The sequence below is a fragment of the Melospiza melodia genome, chromosome 3, assembly GCF_035770615.1.
Source record: "Melospiza melodia melodia isolate bMelMel2 chromosome 3, bMelMel2.pri, whole genome shotgun sequence".
NCBI classification, from domain to species: domain Eukaryota; kingdom Metazoa; phylum Chordata; class Aves; order Passeriformes; family Passerellidae; genus Melospiza; species Melospiza melodia.
Window position 1 is genome coordinate 68,748,640 of NC_086196.1, and position 22,490 is coordinate 68,771,129.

Consider the following 22,490-nt stretch of genomic DNA (forward strand, 5'->3'; position numbering starts at 1 on the left):
GAAGGGAGTTCATAGTTTCAAGTCAGGAGGGAGGGACCTGCCTGCATGCAGGAGCAAAAGGAGACAGTGGGACCCTCTGGATCACCTTGATAGTCAGAAGCCAGTTGTTCCCAGCTGCTTGGCAAAGGAGATCTTGGAGAAGAGATTTGAAGTAGAACAGCCTGCTAATATCTCTCAAAAAAAAAAAAATCTGCCCTCCCAGCACACACTTGCTCAAATACATGACAAGGAGGCAGTGGAACCTGTTATCATTGCTTGAACAGAGAGGGAACCTTTCTATCATTGGAGGTGATGCAGAGGCAAGTGGAGGGAGACCAGAACAGGCTTTGAAAGTGAAGAGCTTTTGGTGCAGTGGGAAAGTAGAGGGATGTGAGAAGTGATGTGGTTGTAGCTGTGGCTTAGAAAAATTATCCCTGTGGCAGCACACAGGGTGGATAAATGAGTAAAATACTACATTTCAAGAGAAACAGGTGTTTGAAAATGAGTGTTTTCCTCATTCCTGGAAGTGTTTTCTCCATTTCTGGAAGTGTTTAAGGCCAGGCTGGATAGGGCTTAGAACAACATGGTTTAGTGGAAGGTGTCCCTGGCCATGGCCAGGTGGTTGGAACGAGATGATCTTTAAGGTCTCTTGCAACCCAAACCCTTGATTCAATGAAAACCAGAGGATGATGGTGATGGATGGCAGTTTTATTTGTGTTAGCAGACCAGAAATACTGTGTCACACAGAGGCACCAAGCAGGAGAAGTTGGTGAGGTATTGTGAAGGTCTAACACTTAAAGCCTGGAGGGAGATGAAGGTCACAGAGCTGAGTGGAACAGGGTCTGGTTGTGCCAGGCTGGGGAGAAGGGCAGCAGGGCGAGCTTGGGGTCATGGTGCTGCCTCTGGGCTGGCCATCATCCACAGCCCAGACATCAGAGGAGAGGCTGAGAGTTCAGCCTGTGCAGAAGATGGTCTGCAGTGATAGGGCACATATGTGAGAACCTCCCAGGAAACTTTAGGGTTAGAAACTAAAGAGTTGTAAGCTGCTGAAAGATAAGATTCAGAGTAACACCGTGGAAGAAGAAAGAAAAGCTTGTGGTGCTCACAGGGTATTTAATGGAGTTTTGAGAGGGTAAGGAATCACAGCCAGGAAGGGACAAGATTTTGAAGCTAGAAAGCTGCTCTTCTTTATTTCACCACACAGGCTCCCTAAGTGAAGAGCAATTCTTACACAGCTGTCAAAGCTGTGGGACAGGTCAGGAGCTCTTCATTCTGTGCCTTGTATTGCTTGGGTCACTTTGCAAAATCCCTTCAGTGGGCAGGTGCAGACTTGTAGGGTGCTTCATCTCCTGGACTTTATTTTCCCCACCTTTAAGTTACCCTATAGCCCTCTCTCTTCTTCATTTCTTTGTCTGACCCTTTGATTTTGCATAAATAGACATAATTCATCATCAGGAATCACCTGACTGGGGAGAGATACTCCTTTCTCTGGTTTTTCAGGGAGTCTGTGTGAGTTGTAGATCTCTTGGTCTCCTGATCCTGAGGAGGCAGCTGCTGGTGGCTCAGGGATTCGGGTGGTTTCTGCTGTCTCACAGACATTCTGCTCTTGGGAGCATTCCCTGCCCAGAGCAGCTCCTGGGAGCATTCCCTGCCCAGGGCAGCTCGTGGGAGCATTCCCTGCCCAGGGCAGCTCGTGGGAGCATTCCCTGCCAGAGCAGCTCCTGGGAGCATTCCCTGCCCAGAGCAGCTCTTGGGAGCATTCCCTGCCCAGGGCAGCTCTTGGGAGCATTCCCTGCCCAGAGCAGCCCCTGGGAGCATTCCCTGCCCAGGGCAGCTCGTGGGAGCATTCCCTGCCCAGGGCAGCTCGTGGGAGCATTCCCTGCTCAGAGCAGCTCTTGGGAGCATTCCCTGCCCAGGGCAGCTCTTGGGAGCATTCCCTGCCCAGAGCAGCTCTTGGGAGCATTCCCTGCCCAGGGCAGCTCTTGGGAGCATTCCCTGCCCAGGGCAGCTCCTGGGAGCATTCCCTGCCCAGGGCAGCTCCTGGGAGCATTCCCTGCCAGAGCAGCTCCTGGGAGCATTCCCTGCCCAGAGCAGCTCTTGGGAGCATTCCCTGCCCAGAGCAGCCCCTGGGAGCATTCCCTGCCCAGGGCAGCAAGGCAGGCTCAGGATGCTGCTGCAGGATCCAGCCAGTGTGGGGTCACCTGGTCACTCTGGCTGGGACACCTTACAGCCAGCGTGCCCTTGGGACTGCACCCCAGGGGGAGGATTTCAGAACCTCTTCTTTTGCTTTCTGGGGCTTTTCTGTCCAGGTTTCTCGGCAGTAACTGAAGGGTTAATGACCACGCTGTTAGTCATCAGTGCCTTATCAGCAGCAGTTCGGGCTGTAAGTGTGTGGTTGTTCCACTGTCTTCCCTCAGCCCAGGAAAGAAGCTCACCTCTTTACCCTGGCGTGTGGCTGGGCTCAGGAAAGTGAGGAAACTTGAGTCATGCTGTATTGTTAATAAAAATGTTGCAAAAATTTCCAGTTTCCCCTGCTCGATACTGCAACAAATACACAAGTGTGTGAGAAACTGTTTGCACCTAAACCACAGTGATTTTGAGATGGGATTGGCCAGAGTGCTCTCTAGTTAAGCATGTTTGTCTCTGGGAGTGGGACTGTAAAGCAAGTTTTTGTCTGTAATATACTGATGTTTGCACACAAGGATTCTGTATGCAAAATATGTTGCTGTGAACTTACTTTGCAGAAGGTTATATCAAAATACAAAAGTTACTTACTATTATTATGCAAATCACCTAGTGATTAACCAAACCTCAAGGTTAGGAACCATCTGCAAAGCAGTTTTTCCCAAAGTAGATGCTGTGGGACATGAAATGGTCTGACCTGTGCTAAGACCATATGGTTCACAGTCTTGTCTGCTATATCCATGTGCTTGAAACAGGAATGTGGCCCTATGAAAGAAACAGAAAAATGCTGTGGCTGCCTGGCTGTGGCAGCATGCTCAGGCAGAGCAGCACAGCTTTCCAGTGCCCACTGCATTTGGAGAAGGGGCCATGGGAGAGCACTGCTCCTGGTTCTTACCTCCGTACATCTCCAGCCTGTCCTCATGGGAAGGACTTTTTAAGAACACATCCTTCTTCCAGTTGACTTTTTTTGTCTTTTCAAGGAAAGAAAATGGTGATAATCTTTGCTGTCACCACTTTCCCAACAGCAAGTTCATGGGGTCCCTGAGAGCACTGGGTTTTTACATTAGCAGTTGCATTTTCAGTGACAGCTCTGGCTAGAAACGTGTGTGTCTACATGTCATCAGACATATATATGTGTTTAAAATTTTTTTGAGCTCATCCTACTAATTCAGATGAATAACCATTGAGTTGATTCATAGATTTCTGTGGAGATGCTGGTAAAGTCCTCTATAAAGACTGAGTCAAAGGGTCTGGGTGTGGCAAATTAAACCAAGGATCTCTTGTACCTTAAACAGATATTCATGGCCAAACCAACAGAGTGGTCAAATCAGCTAAAGTCCTGAATAGTGTATCCCTATAGGACAGAGAAAGAGAAGTGAATTTGGAAGCCCCAAAGACCTAGTTCTGCAAAATTTGTAATGGCCAATTATTTGTTAGGAAAAGTGATGACTCACTTTGGCTTCAGTACACTAAAAGATAAAAAATTAAAGCCTATTAGTTGTCTTGCTTTCTGTCCCTGTTATTTTTTTCAGTAACTTTTGTTTCTTTATTTCATTTTTCTGTCTCTGCCTACATTCTGTTTCCTAAATGCTGTTGCTGTCTGCCTTTTCACTTGAGTTCATCCCCTTGAGTTTGCTTGAAGCTTGGTCAGGGTTTCAGCGCTGTGCTTGCTGCTGGAGGAGGTCAGGGCTGCTCACGAGCAGTAACACTGCCCTGCTGCTCTCTACTCATCTGCAGAGTCAAACTGTTTAAAATTAAGATCCTGCTCCCACTCAACTTCTCCATTTGGGGTTTTCCCCAAAGCTTCCCAGAAGCAGATGGTGCTTCCTGGAGCTGTGCTTGCAGAGCACTACAATTTCTGCAGTGCTGCCTCCTCCCGAGGAATCCAGCTGGATGTGCCCTTCCCTCAGAGCTGGCAGGCTCTAGGGAAGCCTGTGGACAAGCTGTTGTGCAGTTCTGGTGTCAGGTGCTGATGGCAGGGATGAAAGGACACCTTGTGGGTTAAAAAGCTTGACTGTAGAAGGGAGCTTAGGCTGTGCTGAGAAATGCAACTCAAATCAATTTAATTGATCCCATAAAGAAGCAGCATGCCTGCAAATTGGTGCCTTTCCCTTGGCCACTGACTTCATGATGCAGTGATTTGTCTGTTCCAGAGCTTCGTGGAAGGTTCAGGAAAACGTGCTGTAGGCTGAGATACCTCCAGGAGGGAAGATGGAAACTGAAATAGGTTAGAAATGCTTTGGGAAAAGGCAAAAGAAGCTATATGTTGCATTAAGTACAAATGAGAATAGACACTTTCTTTGGAAAATTAGTATTTTAAATAACAGGAGACTTACAACTTAATGCTTTCACAGAAAATATAATAGGTTACTTTAGGAAAGAAAGAAAAAAAAAATGAAAACAAGAGAGCAGAAAGCAAAGGAAGAGGGCAGAGGAGGATAAGGAAAGAGTGGGGGTAGAGATGGAGCCTAAGGCACTGCCTCGAGGGCAGCACATTTTGGACTGGGGAGGGAGGCTGCCGAGAATCCTGAGTGCACAGTTAAGTTGGGACTACAAAACCATTAGGGTTTATGGCCACTTAAGTTCTTACAAAACCAAATAAAATGTTTATTTTCTTAAAATGGATTTTATTTCAGTTTGGGAGTTCTGTTTGAGTGTCTCATGCCTGTGCAGCCTGTGGCATGAGCTGATGTGACCGAGCCAGTGCTGCTTCCTCTGTGAGCTGCCACTTCACTTCCTGCAATGGGTGGGTTCACACGGCTTTGCCAAGGCTACTGCAAAGGGCTCCCCAGGACTGGACCTGGGTGTTTCTCATGTCCTTGTGTGCTTCCTGCTGCCCTTGTACTTTTTCTTTGATCACATCACTCACCAGTTTGGTGGAAGGTGGAATCTACTCTGCATCTTGGATTCCGACTGTGAGAAACGTCCTTGGTAACCTGGTGTTACTCCAGATGGTGAATTTGCAGTCCCTGCATCATTGCAGTAAGGCAAAATGCTTTTCAGTGGCTTGCCTTGTATCCTAACACTTCTAAAACATTTTTATGCATGCTCTTTTCAAAGCTACTTTGGGGGATTTCCACTCCCTTGCTGTTTTAAAATGCTTGTACTGCTATGCTAACCACAAAGCTCACGCTGGTAGACTCTGTCTCTCTGTCTCTGTCTCTCTCTCATTTTCTCCCCATTGAGGACCAGCTACAGCTTCCAGGTATGGCTTTACCAAAATGTGTCCTGTTAATGCTGGCAGCAGCTTAACTTTGCCAGAATTATTTCTCATTTCTGAAGAGCTATTCAGGGGCATGGCACACAGAGGCTGGGGGAAGGCTGCAGACCCAGAAACATCTCAGGGAACAAGTTCACCCTCTGAACCAGCAAAGTGGTGTCGTGATCTTGTAAGGGTGAGAGGCAGAGCCTTCTTACTGAGATTTCTGTTGGTGCTTGGGAAGGTGATAAAGCATTCAGGGATTGCCACAGAAGTGATGGCAACAGGTTTATTTTTCAGCTGTGGATGAGGTTATTTTAAGGCATAACAATATTGTGTTGATTAGAAATAGATTTCTTGATAGTGCAAAATCAATTAATTAATTATTTTTAGAACATCCAGGGAAAACAGGAGATGTAGCAAATAAGTAAACTGGCTATAAAATAAAAGGTGCTTTAGCACCAGACACACTTCATTAATTTTAAGAGTTTATTTTTAATTTTTTTTTTTAATGCAGTGTTGTAACCTGTGTCTTAAAACCCTGATGCAGTCTAGTCTTATGGGAATTCATTGTAATGCTTGACTGTACCTCTGTGCAAAGGAAACCCTACTGTCTTACTCTGCTCAGTGAAAATTTGCCTATGGACATGAGCAAACTGATGCTTGCTTAGTAAGATTTTACTGTGCCTTGAGGATGAGGTAGTATTACAGTTGGAACTTCAATAGCATAGTGGTGTCTGTATACAAAAGAAAATGTTTATTTTGCTGTCCTCTGCAGCAACATCCCCCAAGGGTGCTCAGGCACATATCCAATAGGAAATTGTTGCTACTGTTAGAAGTACTCTCTCCTGGGTACCAGCTGGTCACTGCCCTGCGGCTTGTAAGTGATTGGGACAAGAGCAGAGCAGTTCCTGAGGTTCCCTCGCTGCCAGGTGAAGTGGGAGTGAGCCCTGAGTGCTGGCTGTGGGTCTGTGTTGGTGAACAAGGGAACCTTCCCTCCTCAGCCTCTGTGCTGCAGGGACACCCAGGGTGCAGCCAGGGTGCCTCTCCCACATGGGGACTTTGCAAGTGTGTTCTGTTGTCAGCAGTCAAAATGTTCTATCTCTCCATGGGCTGGAAGGGACAAGGATGATCCCCCAGTGATGTCAGATGTCATCATCTCCTGTTTCCACATGGCTCCCTATAGCTTGCTATATCTTAAATATGTATCTCAGACTGTACAGATACTTCTAGTCATTCTTTAGGAAACTGTTAGCTCTTCCACTCTGTGTGTTGAGTTGGGGCATATATTTTTTGTCCCCAAAATAGTGGAGTTTTGGACGACCTTAGAGTAGTAGAGTAGTAAATCATACAACTTTGTTATTTTAATTCAAAAGTACTGAAAGCAGCTAATCTGTTCATAAATTTAATAGTTTATAAGGCAGCTTAGAGAGGGTTGTTTTAATGCAACATGCGTTCCCCTCCATTCTGTTTCTGCCTGTTACCTCCCAATGAAGTGGCTTGATCTTAGACATCCAAATTTGACAAAACTTTTCCCACTGTGCCTAAGACAGTTCTGATCTCCATAAAAGGTAGATAATTTTAGAGGGAGGGACAGGGCATCTTCTCAGCCTTGTCCCTCCCAAGTGTCTTAGTGTAAAGCAACAGAAGTGGACTAGAGCTACAGAAAGGTAGGTGCATAACCTTTTTTCTGTGCCCTGTTGTATGTATGACATGGAAGCTGGCAAGTGAGGAAGGTGCTTTTTACTGGGAATACCCCAGTCCTGGAGCGTGGCTGAGCCTCACCCTCCCCTCGTGCAGTGAACCTGGCAGGAGCTGGGCTCTCAGCCCCATTTGCTGGGCAGCAGGACCAGGGATCTTGTCTTCTTGACCATGAGTGGTGATCAAATCTGTGATAACAACCTGGATATTTTCCCTTCTCAGTCTGAGACATGGTGGCACCCACTGCCTGTGCCTGGTTCTGCTGTCCTGGAAGTTTTGGCTGTAATGGTGCACTCACAGCTCATGGGGTAATGATTGTTTCACATTGGAGAAAACGGGAAAAACATGCTCTCTTTTAAAAAAGCAACCACGTTGTAAGGAATGGTTTTTCCTGTGTGCAGAAGGTTTGTTTTTGTGGCTAGAAGAAGTTAATCTGTCCACAGTGGTTCAGTGTGATCAAGGTTGCACACAGCCTCTGTCATTCTGGCTGCTGGTGGTGGAGAGAGAGAGCAGCCGTGCTGAAGGGAGCTGTTTGAACATGGCTTTAAAATGTTGATGCAATTTGATATCCTAGTAAGTCATGCCCATGCTGATTTTTCTCCTTATTATTATGTTCTGCTCAGTTTCTGAACAAGAAGCAATTTTAAGTGTGGAGCATTTTACTGGAAAATGTTTGGGCTCCGTTTGGTGTGGTAGTATTAAAACAGGATAGCTCCCAATTTATAAAGTTAATTCTTGTTATGAAAATTCTCCCACTTGGATTATTTCCAGTGAGGTTAAGGCATCTGCATGGAAAGAGTTGTTCCAGAAGCATTTTGCTTGTGCAGCTCATGGTGCAGGCAGGGCTGGGATGCTGAGGTGGTGGGAAGGTGCAGCTGTGAGCTCTTTGTACTGCCCTACATTTGAGCTCCCACTCATTGGTAGCTGTTTATAGGACTTGGGCTTAGTTCCTAGTGATTCATACCACTTTTTTATGTGTGGGTAGAATTAATTCTGTTTATTTCAGTATAGGGAAATCCTTTTTTTTGTAATGTGTGTTTTAATGTGTCGATTTTCAGTCTCCATAAATTGGGGGGTTTTGTGTGTGTGCTGTTGCAGTGCAGTTGCAGTGAAAATCCCTTTCCAGCATGCACTGTCTGCCACAAGAGCATCATTATGCAGCACGAGCCTGCCGCTCTCTGCTATTTTAAACCAGCATTACAGTTCACACGTGTGCTGAAAAACTGCAGCATACACAAAGGCAGGACAGCTTCCCCTTGCTGGAAGCTGTGAGCAGACAGAAGTGAAAGCTCCCTCAGCCCCTACCTACGCTGGCCAGGCATCAGCGTAAGCAGGAAATTGATTCAGATAACCCTGGGCTGCTCTCACTGTCACCTACAGCACTTTTTCCCCTGACGGTTTCCCTTTGGTTTCAGTTCCGAGAGCCCTGCGCTGGGAGCCAGGAGTGGGAGCAGAGCTGCTGCAAGTGCCCTGAGTCACTGGTGAGTGCTGCCATGGGAATTACACTGCCTGGGCTCCTTTGGATCACATCCCACTGAGTGCTGGCTGGCAGGGGCTGCTGCTTCTCAGCTCCTCTGAGCCTGCCCAGCTGATTCACACGGGCACCTCTCCAGCTTGGGCAAAGCGCTGCCATCCACAGGCCCCTCCTGGAGCATCCCATTTCTTCCAGCAGAACAGCTGCAAGCCCTGCAGCAAAGCTCCTGCAAGGCTGGCAGCAGCTGTGAACTCCCTCATCTTCTGAGGTTTCCGCTCTCCCCTCTGAGCAGGCAGCCTCCCCTTTCACCTGGGGTGCTCTTTCCTGTGTCCTGAGGTGCCCTCAGCTGTGCAGTGCTAGCCTGGGCCAGGCTGAGGTGGAGGAGGTGCTTCCATGGAGATGCCAAGAGTATCCATTTTTAGGAGTGGGATCTGGGTTGGGTGCATTAGGAAGGTGTTTAAAGAGATACAGGCTCTCATTTCAGCAAGAGAGTGTAAGGTGTTGTACCACAGCAGAGTGCTCCTTGCAGAAAGAAATGGGAGTGATTTTGGTTGATTTAATGAGCAGTGAGAGCTCTGGAGGAGTTTCTTGATGGAATTTTTGGCTGCTGAGTGTTTCTTTTTAATGTGTCTCATAACTTTTCTGCCTACAATACGTCGCCCCAGCTGGAGTTTCTGGAGTTAAGGAAGATCCCTAAAGGCCAAATGGGTAAAACATAGAATTGTTGTCGTTGTTGGTTTTATTTTAGTGTGTTTTTACACAGTGATGCATTAGCTTGCTAAACCATACCATCAGATGAGGTAAGTGCTGGAGCAGGATAGGACTGGGGCAATTGTCTGCCAAGTAAATGGGAGAGAGAGCAGCAATAAGAGAGAGGAAGGAAACTTGTTTCAGGGTTGTCACTGACCCAGGGCAGAGTGAGTTCTTAGGCAGCTCATCCTGTGGGTGGTCCATGCTCTGGAAGTTAATGGTGACAGCTCTCCATCTGCCTTAGAAGCAGCAGGAACACTCTGCTGCTGGCATCTGCTCCTGAGGCAGCCCAGACAGGAGACTGGTAATCCCTCAGGCTGCATTTTGTCATCTCTGGCTAACGTGAGGAAAAGAGAATTGCTCCTTATTAGGTGTCAGGGAACTGGAAGTGCCTTTTCAGAGGAGGAAAGATCGACTGTTTAAAAATGAAAGAAGCAAATGGACAGCCCTGTCTGGTTTGAAGCAGGAGGCTCTTCATTTGGAGGAACCAAACAGGGTGATTTGCAAACTCCTGTTGGAATAATAAGTCTTTAATGGCTGGAATATGATTATGGTTCATATTCCTGAGGGCTACCAGTGTTAGATGCTCAGCTGTGCTGGAGTATGTCAGACATGCAGCCTGGTGAAAGGCAGGGAGACTCTTACAAGCTGGGGAGGTGAATACTGTGTACAGCCACTAACGAGGGTGCTCAGTTACAGGAGCACTTAAATGTTGGCTGTGGAATACATTTTAATTGGTTAAGTGCTTTGGTGTGTTTTTGAATCAGGCACATTTTCTGTCTGCAGGATTTCCCGGCCCAGTATGGATTGTTAAAGCGGAAAGGAAAATGGATGTTGCTCTCTGAAGCCCAAGGTGCTCTGTGGCAGCTCACTAATTGCTGCTTTTGTGGGCCAGGAGCCGCTGCAGCAGGGAGGGAGGGCGGAGTGTCAGCCCTGGGTGCGCTGTTTCATGCCAGACACGAGGTTGTTAATGGTGATGTGCTGGCCCTGCTTCCCTCCAAAAGCAGCAAATGCCCTGGGTGACCTTACAGGAGATGAGTGAGAGCTCTCAGACAGGTGCTAATGCCAGTAAGAGTGACTCCAGTGACTGACAGGGTGGGTGGTGCACACAGAGAAAAGACAGCATCCTTTACAGCACAGCTGTAAAACTGAGCACTTCCCTCTTGAAATCAGGATCTGGCAGCTCAGGTGTGTTTTGTACAGGCCTGTAAGGAAAACGTTTTCTGAGTGCAAAGCTACAAGAAATGCCAACCATAGTGGCTCTAGGGCTTGAGCTACTTGCAAAAAAATAGAAACTGCAAGGTTGAGGGACTGGTGGCAAATCTCAAGGTTTGTGGCATAAGGCTTGGAACAAATGTTGATGGTTTTTCCTATTGGAAGATTAACATTGCATTCCTGTGCTGTGTATGAGTTATGGTAGGTTGAAGGAGAACTTACGTCACACTTCTAATTGCAACCCTGCTTTTCTTTCTTTTTTTTCCCACCACTTCTTTTAGACAGAATCGATATAGCCAAAAACCTGCACATAATCCAGTAAAATAAGAGTTTACTGCTAGAAATGAATGATCAACAGGAACAAGAAAGATGTCAAGTTAAGAGGCTTCAACTCCTGTAACACCTAAACTGAAGGTAAAATCCCCCTGCTAGCTTCTTTTTTGTATGCTCCTTGCTGTGAACTACAAAGCCATCTCCTGCTTGAAGCACTGCACTTGTAAATTCATGTGGGTGGGCTCTACTTTATGTGGAGACTTTCCTGGTGAGCATTAAGGCCAAGACTTGGCCTCTGATTTCCCCAGCTGTGTCTGAGACTCGTGTCGTTTTTTAAAAGCTAAGAACTGCTGCAAGAAAACAAAAAACAAACAAAAAACCCTCCAAAACCGACCAAACCATAAAAATCACAATTCTGTGGAATAATTTTCAGACTGTTAAGCTCTTTTCCAAAGAAGTGTGTTTTGATGCTTGCCGCATGATCTTTGTTTTGTGGTTCTGTGAGTGTTTTATTGCTCTTCCGTAGCTGGCAGCACGTTTCCCTCTGAAACCTGTGTCCCCCTGCAGATGAGAGCCCTGCTGCCCGCAGCAGCCTGCTGCAAGCGGTAGCCGAGGCAGAGTGGCTGCCAGGGAGTGTTGGAAGAGCTTCTCCCTGCATCTGCTTGCCTTCCCAGCGCAGCTCCCATGGCCTGTGACGAGCCCGCTGCTCCCTCGGGCACCTTCACACGGCAGAACTCCTCCAGCACCGGCTCCCTGGACTTCGAGCCCAACGCCGACTACAAGTTCGTGGAGAGCCTGGAGGAGCGCTACAAGTGCGCCCACTGCCACCTGGTGCTGCACAACCCCCACCAGACGGGCTGCGGGCACCGCTTCTGCCAGCACTGCATCCTCGCTCTGAGGTGACAGCACGCTCCTCCCTGTCCGCAGGCTCCCCTGCTCCCTCTCCTAAAAAAGCAGCCCACGTCTCCTGTAAATCAGCAGTGAGTGCCATAGTGATATTGCCCACCCAGCGAGAGGCTGAAGGAGTCAATGGCAGGGCTCTGTTGAACCCAGGGTGAAAAACGCCAATCACTTGTTTTAAAAATTTTAAAAGTTTAATAGTAATAAAATGGTTATAAAAATAATAATATAATTAGAGTAATAATAATTTGGACAATTCGGATTAGGGCAATATGAGAAGCAAAGAGTTAAGGATGTCCGGGTACCTTTTTCTGGGCAGCACAAGCCTGAAAAAGGACACGTTAATAGAGGATTAACCCTTAAAAGCAGTAACCTATTGCATATTCATACATCTCATACATGATGCATAAATTCCATTCAAACAAGGGATTCTGTCTGGTCAGTGTCAACTTCTTCCTCTTAATCCTGATGGCATCTTCAGGGCTGAGCAAGGCGGGAAGAAGTTCGTTTCTTCTGATAATGAGGCAATAAATTCTCTTTCTCTGAAAGATTCAGGTGTCCTGTGGCTGCTATCTGGTGCAAGTACCTCATTCCTTTCTTTAAAAAAATATCCCACATACATAGGTCTTATTTTAACTACAAAAATTACCTTTTAACCACAAAACTACATTTACCATATTATTGAAATGTTAATACAGCACTACTAATCAGTACAATAAAATACATATAGTAAATATCTGTGTAGAGCCATATAAATGCACTTTTCACTGACTGCATGCTCAGTGTTTTAAAGGTGTCTCTAAAGACCTTACCCCATCTGCAGGGAAGTCAGCATAAAGAAACTGTTGATGTAAGCTGATAGTGCTGTGTGAGATGCTGCTGTGGTCTGTCTGTCTGCCATGGTGCTCTTCAGAGGAATTTGCTGCATTGATGTCTCACGGTGTTGGTGCTGGTGGTTAGACTAGGCTGTGTTCATTTGCTTCTGTGTAATTCCTCTGAATTCAGCAGAATTGTAAGCTGATGTTAATATTACCTGATGCTGCAGTCAGATCACAAGGCTGCTGGCATGCCTCTTGCTTGGTACAAATGAGTTTACCCTCCAAACCTGTCTGGGAATACATTATGGACTCTTTGGTGTGCCTGAGGGCAGGATTTCACCTGGAAAGGTTGCAGATGAGCCTCTTTATGTGGATGGATATCACTAATTACCTTTTGTGAACTTTAGATACTTCGTTTGCTGCTTTATCTCTGGGTTAACTCCTTTTGCACTGCCTCTATGACTGTTTTCCTGGATTTTACATTATTCCTGTGCCTTTTAAGAAAGAAGCCATTAGATCTCCTTTTAGTGGCATATCAAGGAGGGCACTGCTTCTAGTAGACAAAGGCTGGGTTTGAAGCACACAATGAGAATTTTTGAGATATGACATTTGTGATCTGCAAATGGTCAGACAGTGATGATGTTCCCTTAATTAAAAAACATCTTGTGGTTTTTACCATTGAACATTCTTAGGACAGACTCTGCTTTCTGTTATGTATTCACAATTACTGCCTTATGTCCTCTTTAAGCTATGGACAGAATTTGGCTGTGCAGTTGCCAGATGAAAGTGTTTTTAAAGGGCTTTTTGTTATTGTTTTTATGCTATCTACTGCTGACTGCTGTCAGAGTCAGATTATAGCATAGCCCAATTTCATAAAACAAATTGAATTTCCTGTGGGTTAACACGACTCTTCTTTTGATCTAGAGAGTTAAATGCAGTACCCACCTGTCCTGTCGACAAAGAAACAATAAAAATGCATGAGGTAAGTGGCTGTAGCTTTATTTCAGCAGTCAGCATTTACATGGGAAAGGCAAGGCAGCTGAGAAGAGGTGGCTTTCAGTCCTCAGGGCAGAGCAGTTTTTTGTCTCTGAAATAATGCTTAAGGAAGCAGTCTACTCAGTGATGCTCTCCCAGAAAGGGATTATGGCTGCCTAGCTTAAGCTTCATTTTATACCTCATGTTCTAAAGTTATTTCATTTTAGTCCTCTGTATTTCCAGTAAAGTGTGGAAGAATTTCACAAAGCTTTGAATCCTCCCAAGTCACCAGATGTATGGTTTTTTAAAGGAGATTTTACTGACTTGCTTTTTAAATTCCCTGTCTTGCTGGAGTATCTTGTTTATTTGATTGTCTTCTTTTTAACTTGGCTATAATTTGATTTCTTGATTATCTCCATTAGATCTCATTAACCCTGAAGACCTAATTTACTTTTGGGTAACTTTTAGAGGAAAAGAGAGATAATACTTTTTATTTTGCAAGCTGTTGTTGCTTTTGGTTGTTTTGTTTTATAATGGAATAGTTTGTCCTTATTTATATTCCAAAGCTTAAAAGTATACTACATACTGGTCCTGCCAGAAATTTTCCAGGGAAATAAAATGTCTCCTTCCTCTCTCTCCTAATCCTGATAGGAAGTTATAATCAGACTATCTACAGGATTTTTGTTTTTCATTTTTCATCTTCTATTTCTTGCAATTTTTGATGACAACAATGCGGGAAGATCTCTAAATAAGGCTGAGAGTTTGCTCTGGGGGCTTCATTTGCCTCTGCATGCACAGCTGAGAACAGTGCTGCTTCTCAGAGGTGACAGAAAGGATATCTCAGCATCACCTCCATCCCAAAGGCACTGTTTGAACAGAGTGGAGCATGCACAGAGCTGGCTTTCAGAGCCTGTTAGCTCCAGCTGCTTTCTTCTAGATACAGGCAGGCTCTGGCAGTGCTTATACAGCTCCTGTGCTACTAGTCCTGCTGGCTGTGGGATGGATCAGCATCTCTGGAATAACTACATGGGGAGAAAAAACCTGTGCTTACTAGAAATGTCATAAATGGCTGAATTTATAGTTTCAATACAAATTTTCAATATGAATTATCGAGAGCCATACTCACAATTATGGTGTCTGTGCTTGAACACCTAGAAGATCTGTAGTGATGCTTTGTCCTTTTATATTATTTATAACATCCGATGTGACTGCATATTAAGGCTAGTTTGCTTCCTTTACAGGTATTCAAAGACAACTGCTGTAAAAGAGAAGTTCTCAACTTGCATGTGTTCTGCAAAAACTTTCCTGACTGCAATTCAAAAGTAATTCTGGGGCGATATCAGGTTGGTTTGCTTGATCAAATTTTGAAGCCTTTGATTTTCATGACAGCTCTGTGTATTTATGATCAGCTAAATTCCCATGATTGTCTTCTGGGTTATTGTAGCAAAGTGGTTCAAGTACAAGGATTATGACAGCTATACACTGTAAGTAGCATAGATTACAGCTTTTAGCTTGTTCCAGCTTTGCCTTGGGGTGTTGTTTTTTTAATAAGAACCATTTGCTTTATGTAGCCTTTGTAAATCGCAGCGTTCATTCATATTCTGAATGCTTAGGTGATTGTTGATTGGAGAGAACCACACTGGCCTTTTGGCATTTACCCTGCTGCTGTGTGTTGCAGGAGCATCTGCAGCAGTGTTTGTTTGAAAGCATGCAGTGCACTAATGATGGATGTCAGGATCGAATTCTCCGCAAAGACCTGAAGGAGCACTTGAGCCAGCACTGTAAATTCCGGGAAGAGAGGTGCCAGTACTGTAATACACATGTGGTGTTAATTAACATAAAGGTAAGATTATGGAGCATTCCTGGGAAACCATCACCTGTTTCCCCTTGATACTGCTGAGTGAAAAGTTTCCAGCATTGCAATGGCACTTAACTCCTGAAACAAAATTTGGCTGAGTGGCTGAAGGAGAAAGTACAATAAATGTAATTTAAATTATACCAATTACTGATGCTCTCTTATGAACAACAAAGTGATATGTGACTTGCGTTTGTATGTTTGGGATTACTTTTTGCATAGCTTCCTCTGTATATACTACTTTACAAAAATGAAAGCCATTGCCTTGTTCTGTTTTCTTTTTCTTTAGAATCATGAGAAAAATGACTGCCCTGATTATCCTGTGCCTTGTCTCCAAAACTGTTCACAAATAATTCTGAAAAAAGAGGTACTATTATTTTTTCTGATACTGCAATTCAGCATATCACATAAATTTATGAAAACTGAAAGCTGCAGACCACATTAGCCCATGCCAATAAAATTTCATTGCTCTAATGAAATTTGAAGTTTCCTTTGTTTGATCCTAAAAAGGATAGATCTCCCATCTTCTAAGTGGATTTTTCTGTCACTGCAAGCCATGGGTGTTTTGCAGCATGGAAAAATACCTGGCTTGCTTATTGATTCTGAATACTTGTTTTCCTGGTAAAGTGATTGGTGGTATCATGACAATGGCCTTTATTCACCCTTTTTGCAGGCATTTAGATTTTATTAGTGCTTTGAATGACTAAGTGTTTATTTAATCACAAACTGCTTCATTAATACATGCAGATTGAAAAGCACCACGCTGTGTGTCCCGAGGCAGAAGTGGACTGTCCATACAAGCAGTACGGCTGTCATGTAAAGGTACTGTTTTACACATCTTTGTCTGTACCAGGACTGGACTTTGTCTCTCAAACCATCAGAATAATTAAAATAACCAATTTATGTCCTTTCACAACCATTTCTGCTGGCTAAGATGAAATACTAGAGAATCAGGACTGCCCTTCCCTCCCTTTCAAGGCATAAAGGAGACATTTTGAATGTTTGCATCAATAATTATTTTACCAACAGCTTCAAAGATCTGCTTATCTTACTATTTTATTCTTTCACTTCCTCCCTCTGCCTCACTAAGGTTAAAAGAGGGAAACTTGCTGAACATGAAAACAGTGCCCTGAGGGAACACATGCTGCAGATTTTAGACAAGAACTCCCGGTTGGAAGAGCAGGTAAGTCATATTTAATGAGCACTCTTCAGCAGTTCTTGACTGGTTAGAGGATGATACGAGATTCTACATTTGTTGCCTGGTTTATATCAGGTACATTTTAAAAGACTGTTTTTATGGTTTTTCACACCTCAGAAGACAGAGTAAGCTCTTCTAGTGAAGCCAGTTAATTACAGGGAAACCTCTGTGTGCTCAGGCACATATATTCTCCACCAGGCACAGTGGGAGGCTCCTTGCTATTGCTCACCTCATTTGCTTTCAGTCTCTGCTTTACACTGGATTTGAGGTTTAGAGATAAAGTAATTTAAAGTTTAATTGACTAGCCAGGTTGCTCGAAAAGCAGCCTTTAGGTGCCCAGGTCACCTGCTCTGTGTGGAGGCAGCACAGAGGACAGCAGAGCCAGTTGCAGGCACCTCTCTGCTCAAGATCACTTCTTTGGCTCCCAGCAGGAGACTGGATTTAGGCCCAGTCCTGTTAACTTAGTTGATGGGGGACTTACTCTTTGCTTGTTTATGCAAGAAATAAAAGTCCCAAACTGCTAAAACTTGATTTTGAAGTGTGTATCCCTCACTGACTCATCTCTTCTGCTGGTTAGACATCAGCAGAGGAAAAAATGCATATACATACACATGCACCTGTGCATGTAAGTATATATTATCCCACTATAGAGCTGAATGGATCATCACGATGGAAATGAGAGATAGGAGCCTCTTTGCACCTGGAGCCACACAGATCTGCTCAAGAGTCTGATTACCTTATGTGCAGTTCTTGCCAGTGCTTATTCACAAATAGTGAATGAAGGAGTGCTCTGTCTAGCTCACTTAGAGGATTTGCTTTGTAGACTTTCCCACTCTCTCTTGTATAGTCAGATACATTATAATTTCTGCATCGTATGTTTTGATGTTCCTTAGCATTTATACTCTGATTTTTCCATCTGTAGATATCTGACCTGTATAAGAGCCTGGAATGTAAAGAGATTAAAATCCAGCAGCTAGCAGATGCCATTAAGAAGTGTGAGAAAGAATTCAGACAGTATACACAACTGTTTGGTAACAATAGCAACTTGATGGTAAGCACTCAGGTGAGACATTGATTTTACTTTTTTTACCAATTGCTTTTTTGCATCCTGAAATATGTTTCTCTGGTAATTGTTGTTATTAATAGCACAGCAGTAACAAATCTCCCCAAGACCTTCTCATTTTTTTACAATATGGTATTGTCTTTTCCTTTTAATCAATACAGAAGTTTGGATACATGATCTGGGCAAAAAAAGCACAGTACAAATCCTCATGGTCAGATGCCCAGGGCAAATGTGCAGGTGTAAATTTGAATAATGAGTTGAATGAAGTGGTGCAGTGTGAATGGGTTCTGAATGAGGAATGGCTTCTCAGTCTGTTAATGTGCTGAATTAATCATGAAGGAGCACTGGGATAAGTTCCTAAGCCAGCAGAGCACTTTGAATGCATCACATTGTCGCTACTGCTCACATGCTAGACTTCACTATCTTAATTCAAAGCAAATGCCTGGTTTTATGGATATCTCTTGTCTCTACTTCCCACCCTCTTCCAATGGCATGAACTGGGAAGGCTCTGGCCAGTCACCTGGACAAGTCTGCACGCCTGGAATCACAAGTGAAACAGCTAATACAGATGGCAAACCAGCAGCAAAGTAAACTAGACCTGCGGCCCCTGTTTGACACCATTGAAACCGTGAAACAGAAGATTGCCCTGATGGAGACGTACGACCAGCGATTGGGTATGTTGGCACTTCCCTGCACATGTGGGGGGTTGCTGATTTACTGCTGATTTACGTGGGGGTTCTGGTGCTACAATTGGGCAGTTGGAGCTTTTCACTAGAAAGGGCTTTCTTCTTGCATTCTGAGACCAAACTGTGATGGTGTGTGCGGTGTTCTCCCACCTTTCCCTACTGCACAGTGTCTCCTGAACTCCGGTGGCACTGCAGGGCCACAGAGCCACAGAGCTGGCCTTGGTTTGGCTCCTGCACTGTGATGGAGGCCATGATGCTATTCAGACATTCATGATTTATAGTTGACAGCTTTTCTTACTCAACTACCAGCTGCTGCAATTACAGTTTTAAAAAGTTAACAGCTGTAGTTCATAGCCTGTACTCACACTTGGGTAGATCAGTTTTGCCAGCTTGAGCCTGGGTGCTCGTTTTATCCAGGGCTCTGACGGTTTTATTTTACCAAATGTGTCTCTCTTTGTTCTATTTCTTTTTATTTCCCTCTTCTCTCAGTTGTTTTGGAAGATCAATCCAGCAAACATGATCGCCAGATCAATAATCACAAAGCACAGCTCAATAAAAACGAAGAACGATTTAAGCTTTTGGAAGGCACGTGCTACAATGGGAAATTAATCTGGAAAATCACGGACTACAAGAAGAAGAAAAGAGAGGCAGTGGAGGGCCGTGTGCCGTCCATAGCCAGCCAGCCCTTCTACACCAGCCGCTGCGGGTACAGGCTGTGTGCCAGAGCCTACCTGAACGGGGACGGCTCGGGAAAGGGAACCCACATCTCCCTCTACTTCGTGGTCATGAGGGGTGAGTTTGACTCGCTGCTGCTGTGGCCTTTCAAGCAGAAGGTTACACTTATGCTTTTGGACCAAAGTGGGAAAAAAAATCACATTGTGGAAGTCTTTAGAGCTGACCCCAACAGCAGCAGTTTCAAAAGGCCGGATGGAGAAATGAATATCGCCTCTGGCTGTCCGCGCTTCGTGCCACACACCGTCCTGGAGAGCACAAAGAACACCTACATCAGAGATGACACTCTCTTCTTGAAAGTGGTCGTGGACCTAACTGACCTGGAGGAACTGTGAAAAGCCCGGTCAACGTGACTGCTGCTTTTGTGGTGAGCACCAGCCATGCAATAGCAAATTGCCACCAGTCAAGCTACTGAGAATGTTTCATGGCTTTGGACTACAGGATAGATAAAGAATTGCCAAAGCATCAGCCTTTCCTTTTCTACCCTTTTTTCAAGACTGCATTTTTAAGACAGCTAGAAGTCCAGGTTGGCGCAAAGATGCATTCAATCCAGATTGGTTCAGTCCAGGCTGGGGGGAATGCTTGGCTCCCATCCTCAGACTGGCATTTGGAGATGAACCTCCTCCAGTAAATTTCCAGGAGCCCAGGCAGGCCTGTGGGCTCCTCTCCCCCACACAGAAGTGAAGCCATGCCCAAACATGCAAGTGCATTTCATCTGTCTGCAATGGAAACATTTCAACATTAGCAAATTTGAATCAATGTGTCTTGATCCCTCCATCTTCTGGATTTTTGAAGCAGGGAGAATGGCTTCAGTCAGGCAGGGTAAACATTGGCCAAGTATCTTGCATCTTTTTTATTTGTTTTAATCAAGTTTGTCCAGAAAGCCCAGAGGAAGGAGCCAATGCCTCTTACTTTTTTAGCCTGTTTTTTCAGCTGTACAGAGTACCCCAGGTCACAACAGCTTTCTTGTGTCCTTTCCTGCCTAGTGCCTTGGGACTGGTTTCCATTGGTGGTAAACATGCACAGTCCCCATCTGAAGCCAAAAGCTGCAGGTGCTTCTCACCTCTCAGGACATGGCCAGAGGCAGGGCACTCAGCCAGCCCGCCAGCTCCTGGCTGCACTGCTGGAGGAGGGCCAAAACTCCTGTTCTTTTGCTTCCACATCTGTGCAAAAGAGATGTTTTCTGGCCTTACCAGCTCTACAAAAGGCAGGAAGAGCTTGGGGAATAGCTCACTTATGTAACATGCACTTTTCCTCTCTCCTAGAAGTTTGGGGAAGAAGGGGGAAAATAGATTAGGGAGTGAGGTTGCTGTAAGAAGCCAATTTTGACAATCAGTGCAGCTTTAGTGTTTGTTAAAGGATGACACAGCTGCTGACCGTGATGTCTGAAGATCTTCATTTTTATTCCAAGTTCCTTCCATATTGCAAAGGAATGTGTGCATTGTACAGGGTTTATTTGAGACAGACTAAAACCACCAAGGTCAGGCACTGAGGAACACGTAACACAGAACACATGTGCCTTTTTAAAGCCCTTTGGGTGCCTGTAAGAGGGATGTAATTCTGCATGCTCAGTGATTTTGTTATTACAAGTGGCAGAATTTTGCATCTCTCATCTCTTACAGGTCAGGTGGGGAAACACCTCAGCATTATCTATTGCTCCAAAGCTTATCAAGAGACAGCAAGAAACTAAGCTGGTTTTGGAGTAAGAGTAAACTACGCAGGATAAAAATCAAAATAGGGCACAGACTGAAAGGCATAAGATAGAAAATTCAAGAGGGCAAATGTGGTAAAATGAAAAATACCCTTCCCATAAGGGAGGTTGATAAGACTCTAAATAATTCAAGGATTGATACCAAGATGAAGGCAAAGTACTTTATTTTGTATCTGCAATCTTATTGCTAGACATTCACTTTCCCACATGGTTTTCAGGGCATAATTCAGACACGTGTATTTTCTAACTCAGGGGTGGAGGGGAAGAGACCTTAGTAATCTGTACCTCCTGGTGGGTTAGCACATGGGAAATCTTTGTTTTGATCTTGAAGTCCTTTTGTTTTATAATGTCAAGATGTACTGAGCCACCATAGGGGCTTTCCATGTTCCCGGGGACAGATTGTGAGGAACAAATTTATTCTTGTGTACCTCCACCATTGACCTCAGGAGTCATTTCAGCTGTAAAACAGAATGAATTAGGCATAACACTTGGTTACAGAAAGAGCAGGCTTGTTTTGACAGTGGTATGCCATTCTGTGACATCAACCCTGAGCCTGGATTTCATGTCACTCATTACTTTAATTTTTGTCATGTAACCTTCAAAGTGACACAACTTCCATAATAACCACTAACAACTGATGGGAATGTACCATCCCTGTGTCCTGGGGCTCTCCAGGACACTGAGTGTTCAATACAGAAAGTGATAAAGGACAAGCAAGGGAGGCAAGATGGAAAGGATGTGTGTGGTCTGTATCCTGGCAAATTCCCAGCCCTCTCTGCCTCCACCACCCCAAATGTAAAATGGGAATAATAATACTTGCAGAAGCGCTAGGGCTATTTAAATGTTTGTGAAGAAGTCTGAGCATGAAAAGAGCTAAGTATTATTAAAACTCCATTTCTAATTGTTAGAGTAGGTGATGGCATAGTGATGTGGATAAGTGTTTAGTGTTTTCCTAGACAGATTTTGGAAGCATGTTTGGTTTTATGCAGTTCCTACCTGCAGTCTCTCCTCTACCTACTGGTTGGGTTTAGGTTTTTGCCATGAATATTCCTTTTAAAATTCTGAAGCACAAATTCATCCTGGGTGATGGAAACATCCCTTTTGAAATACTGCCTGTTTTATAAAGAATTAGTTGAGAAGATTAATTTTTTTAAAGACAACCTTCTTTAAATTTGTTCTTTTTAGTACAGAAATTAAGATATTTATGTTAAAATTTTCAGTGATTTTTTTTTACTGCTTGTAAACAGGGTTTTAAATTTCATCCCATTCCTAATAAAGAAAAAATGTTGTATAGCATGAACTGTCAGGAAGAATTTTGATGTTGCATGAAGAATACCAAAAAACTTTTCAATAATATTGTACTGGGTAAGTAACCAAAAGAGCATAGGGTATTTCTACATCAGCATACCATATGTTTCTAATGTATTTATTGATAGTTTGTAGTTGTTTGAATATCTCTTACTACAATACAGGCATTTTTCTAGCCGAATGTCTTTACTGTGTACATAAACTAATGTAATAATAAATAATTTTATCATCCTTCTAGAGGGACTGTTTTTGGCTGGACTGAAGGAGACTTTTAAGGATATGGAGTACTGGACGTTTGTTTACACTAATTAAAAAAAAATTACAAAAACCAACACTGCTTAAGACTAGGAATCAATGTGCTTCACGGGTATTTTGGTTTGCACTTGGATATCGCAGAGCAAGTTCAGTAAATCCTAAGCTAGATCAGATGAATATCCTCGAGGTCTGAGGCTGCACTGCGATGACAATT

The 22,490-nt window shown here is 44.2% G+C and overlaps 1 protein-coding gene across 2 annotated transcripts; it reads left to right on the plus strand.

Moving 5' to 3' along the window:
* Nucleotides 1-8,027: 8,027 nt before the first annotated feature.
* Nucleotides 8,028-22,339, plus strand: TRAF5 (TNF receptor associated factor 5). Of its 2 annotated transcripts, none has more exons than XM_063152147.1 (12): nucleotides 8,028-8,544; nucleotides 10,784-10,916; nucleotides 11,302-11,674; nucleotides 13,418-13,475; nucleotides 14,710-14,811; nucleotides 15,147-15,311; nucleotides 15,613-15,690; nucleotides 16,071-16,145; nucleotides 16,414-16,506; nucleotides 17,444-17,584; nucleotides 18,090-18,258; nucleotides 18,760-22,339. In XM_063152147.1, exons 3-12 carry the CDS (start codon nucleotides 11,460-11,462, stop codon nucleotides 19,335-19,337), a joined length of 1,674 nt encoding a protein of 557 aa, XP_063008217.1. In that variant the 5' UTR covers nucleotides 8,028-8,544; nucleotides 10,784-10,916; nucleotides 11,302-11,459; the 3' UTR covers nucleotides 19,338-22,339. The 2 variants fall into 2 exon arrangements, with proteins under 2 accessions (XP_063008217.1, XP_063008216.1); XM_063152146.1 differs by having other exon boundaries at nucleotides 11,343-11,674.
* Nucleotides 22,340-22,490: the final 151 nt, after the last annotated feature.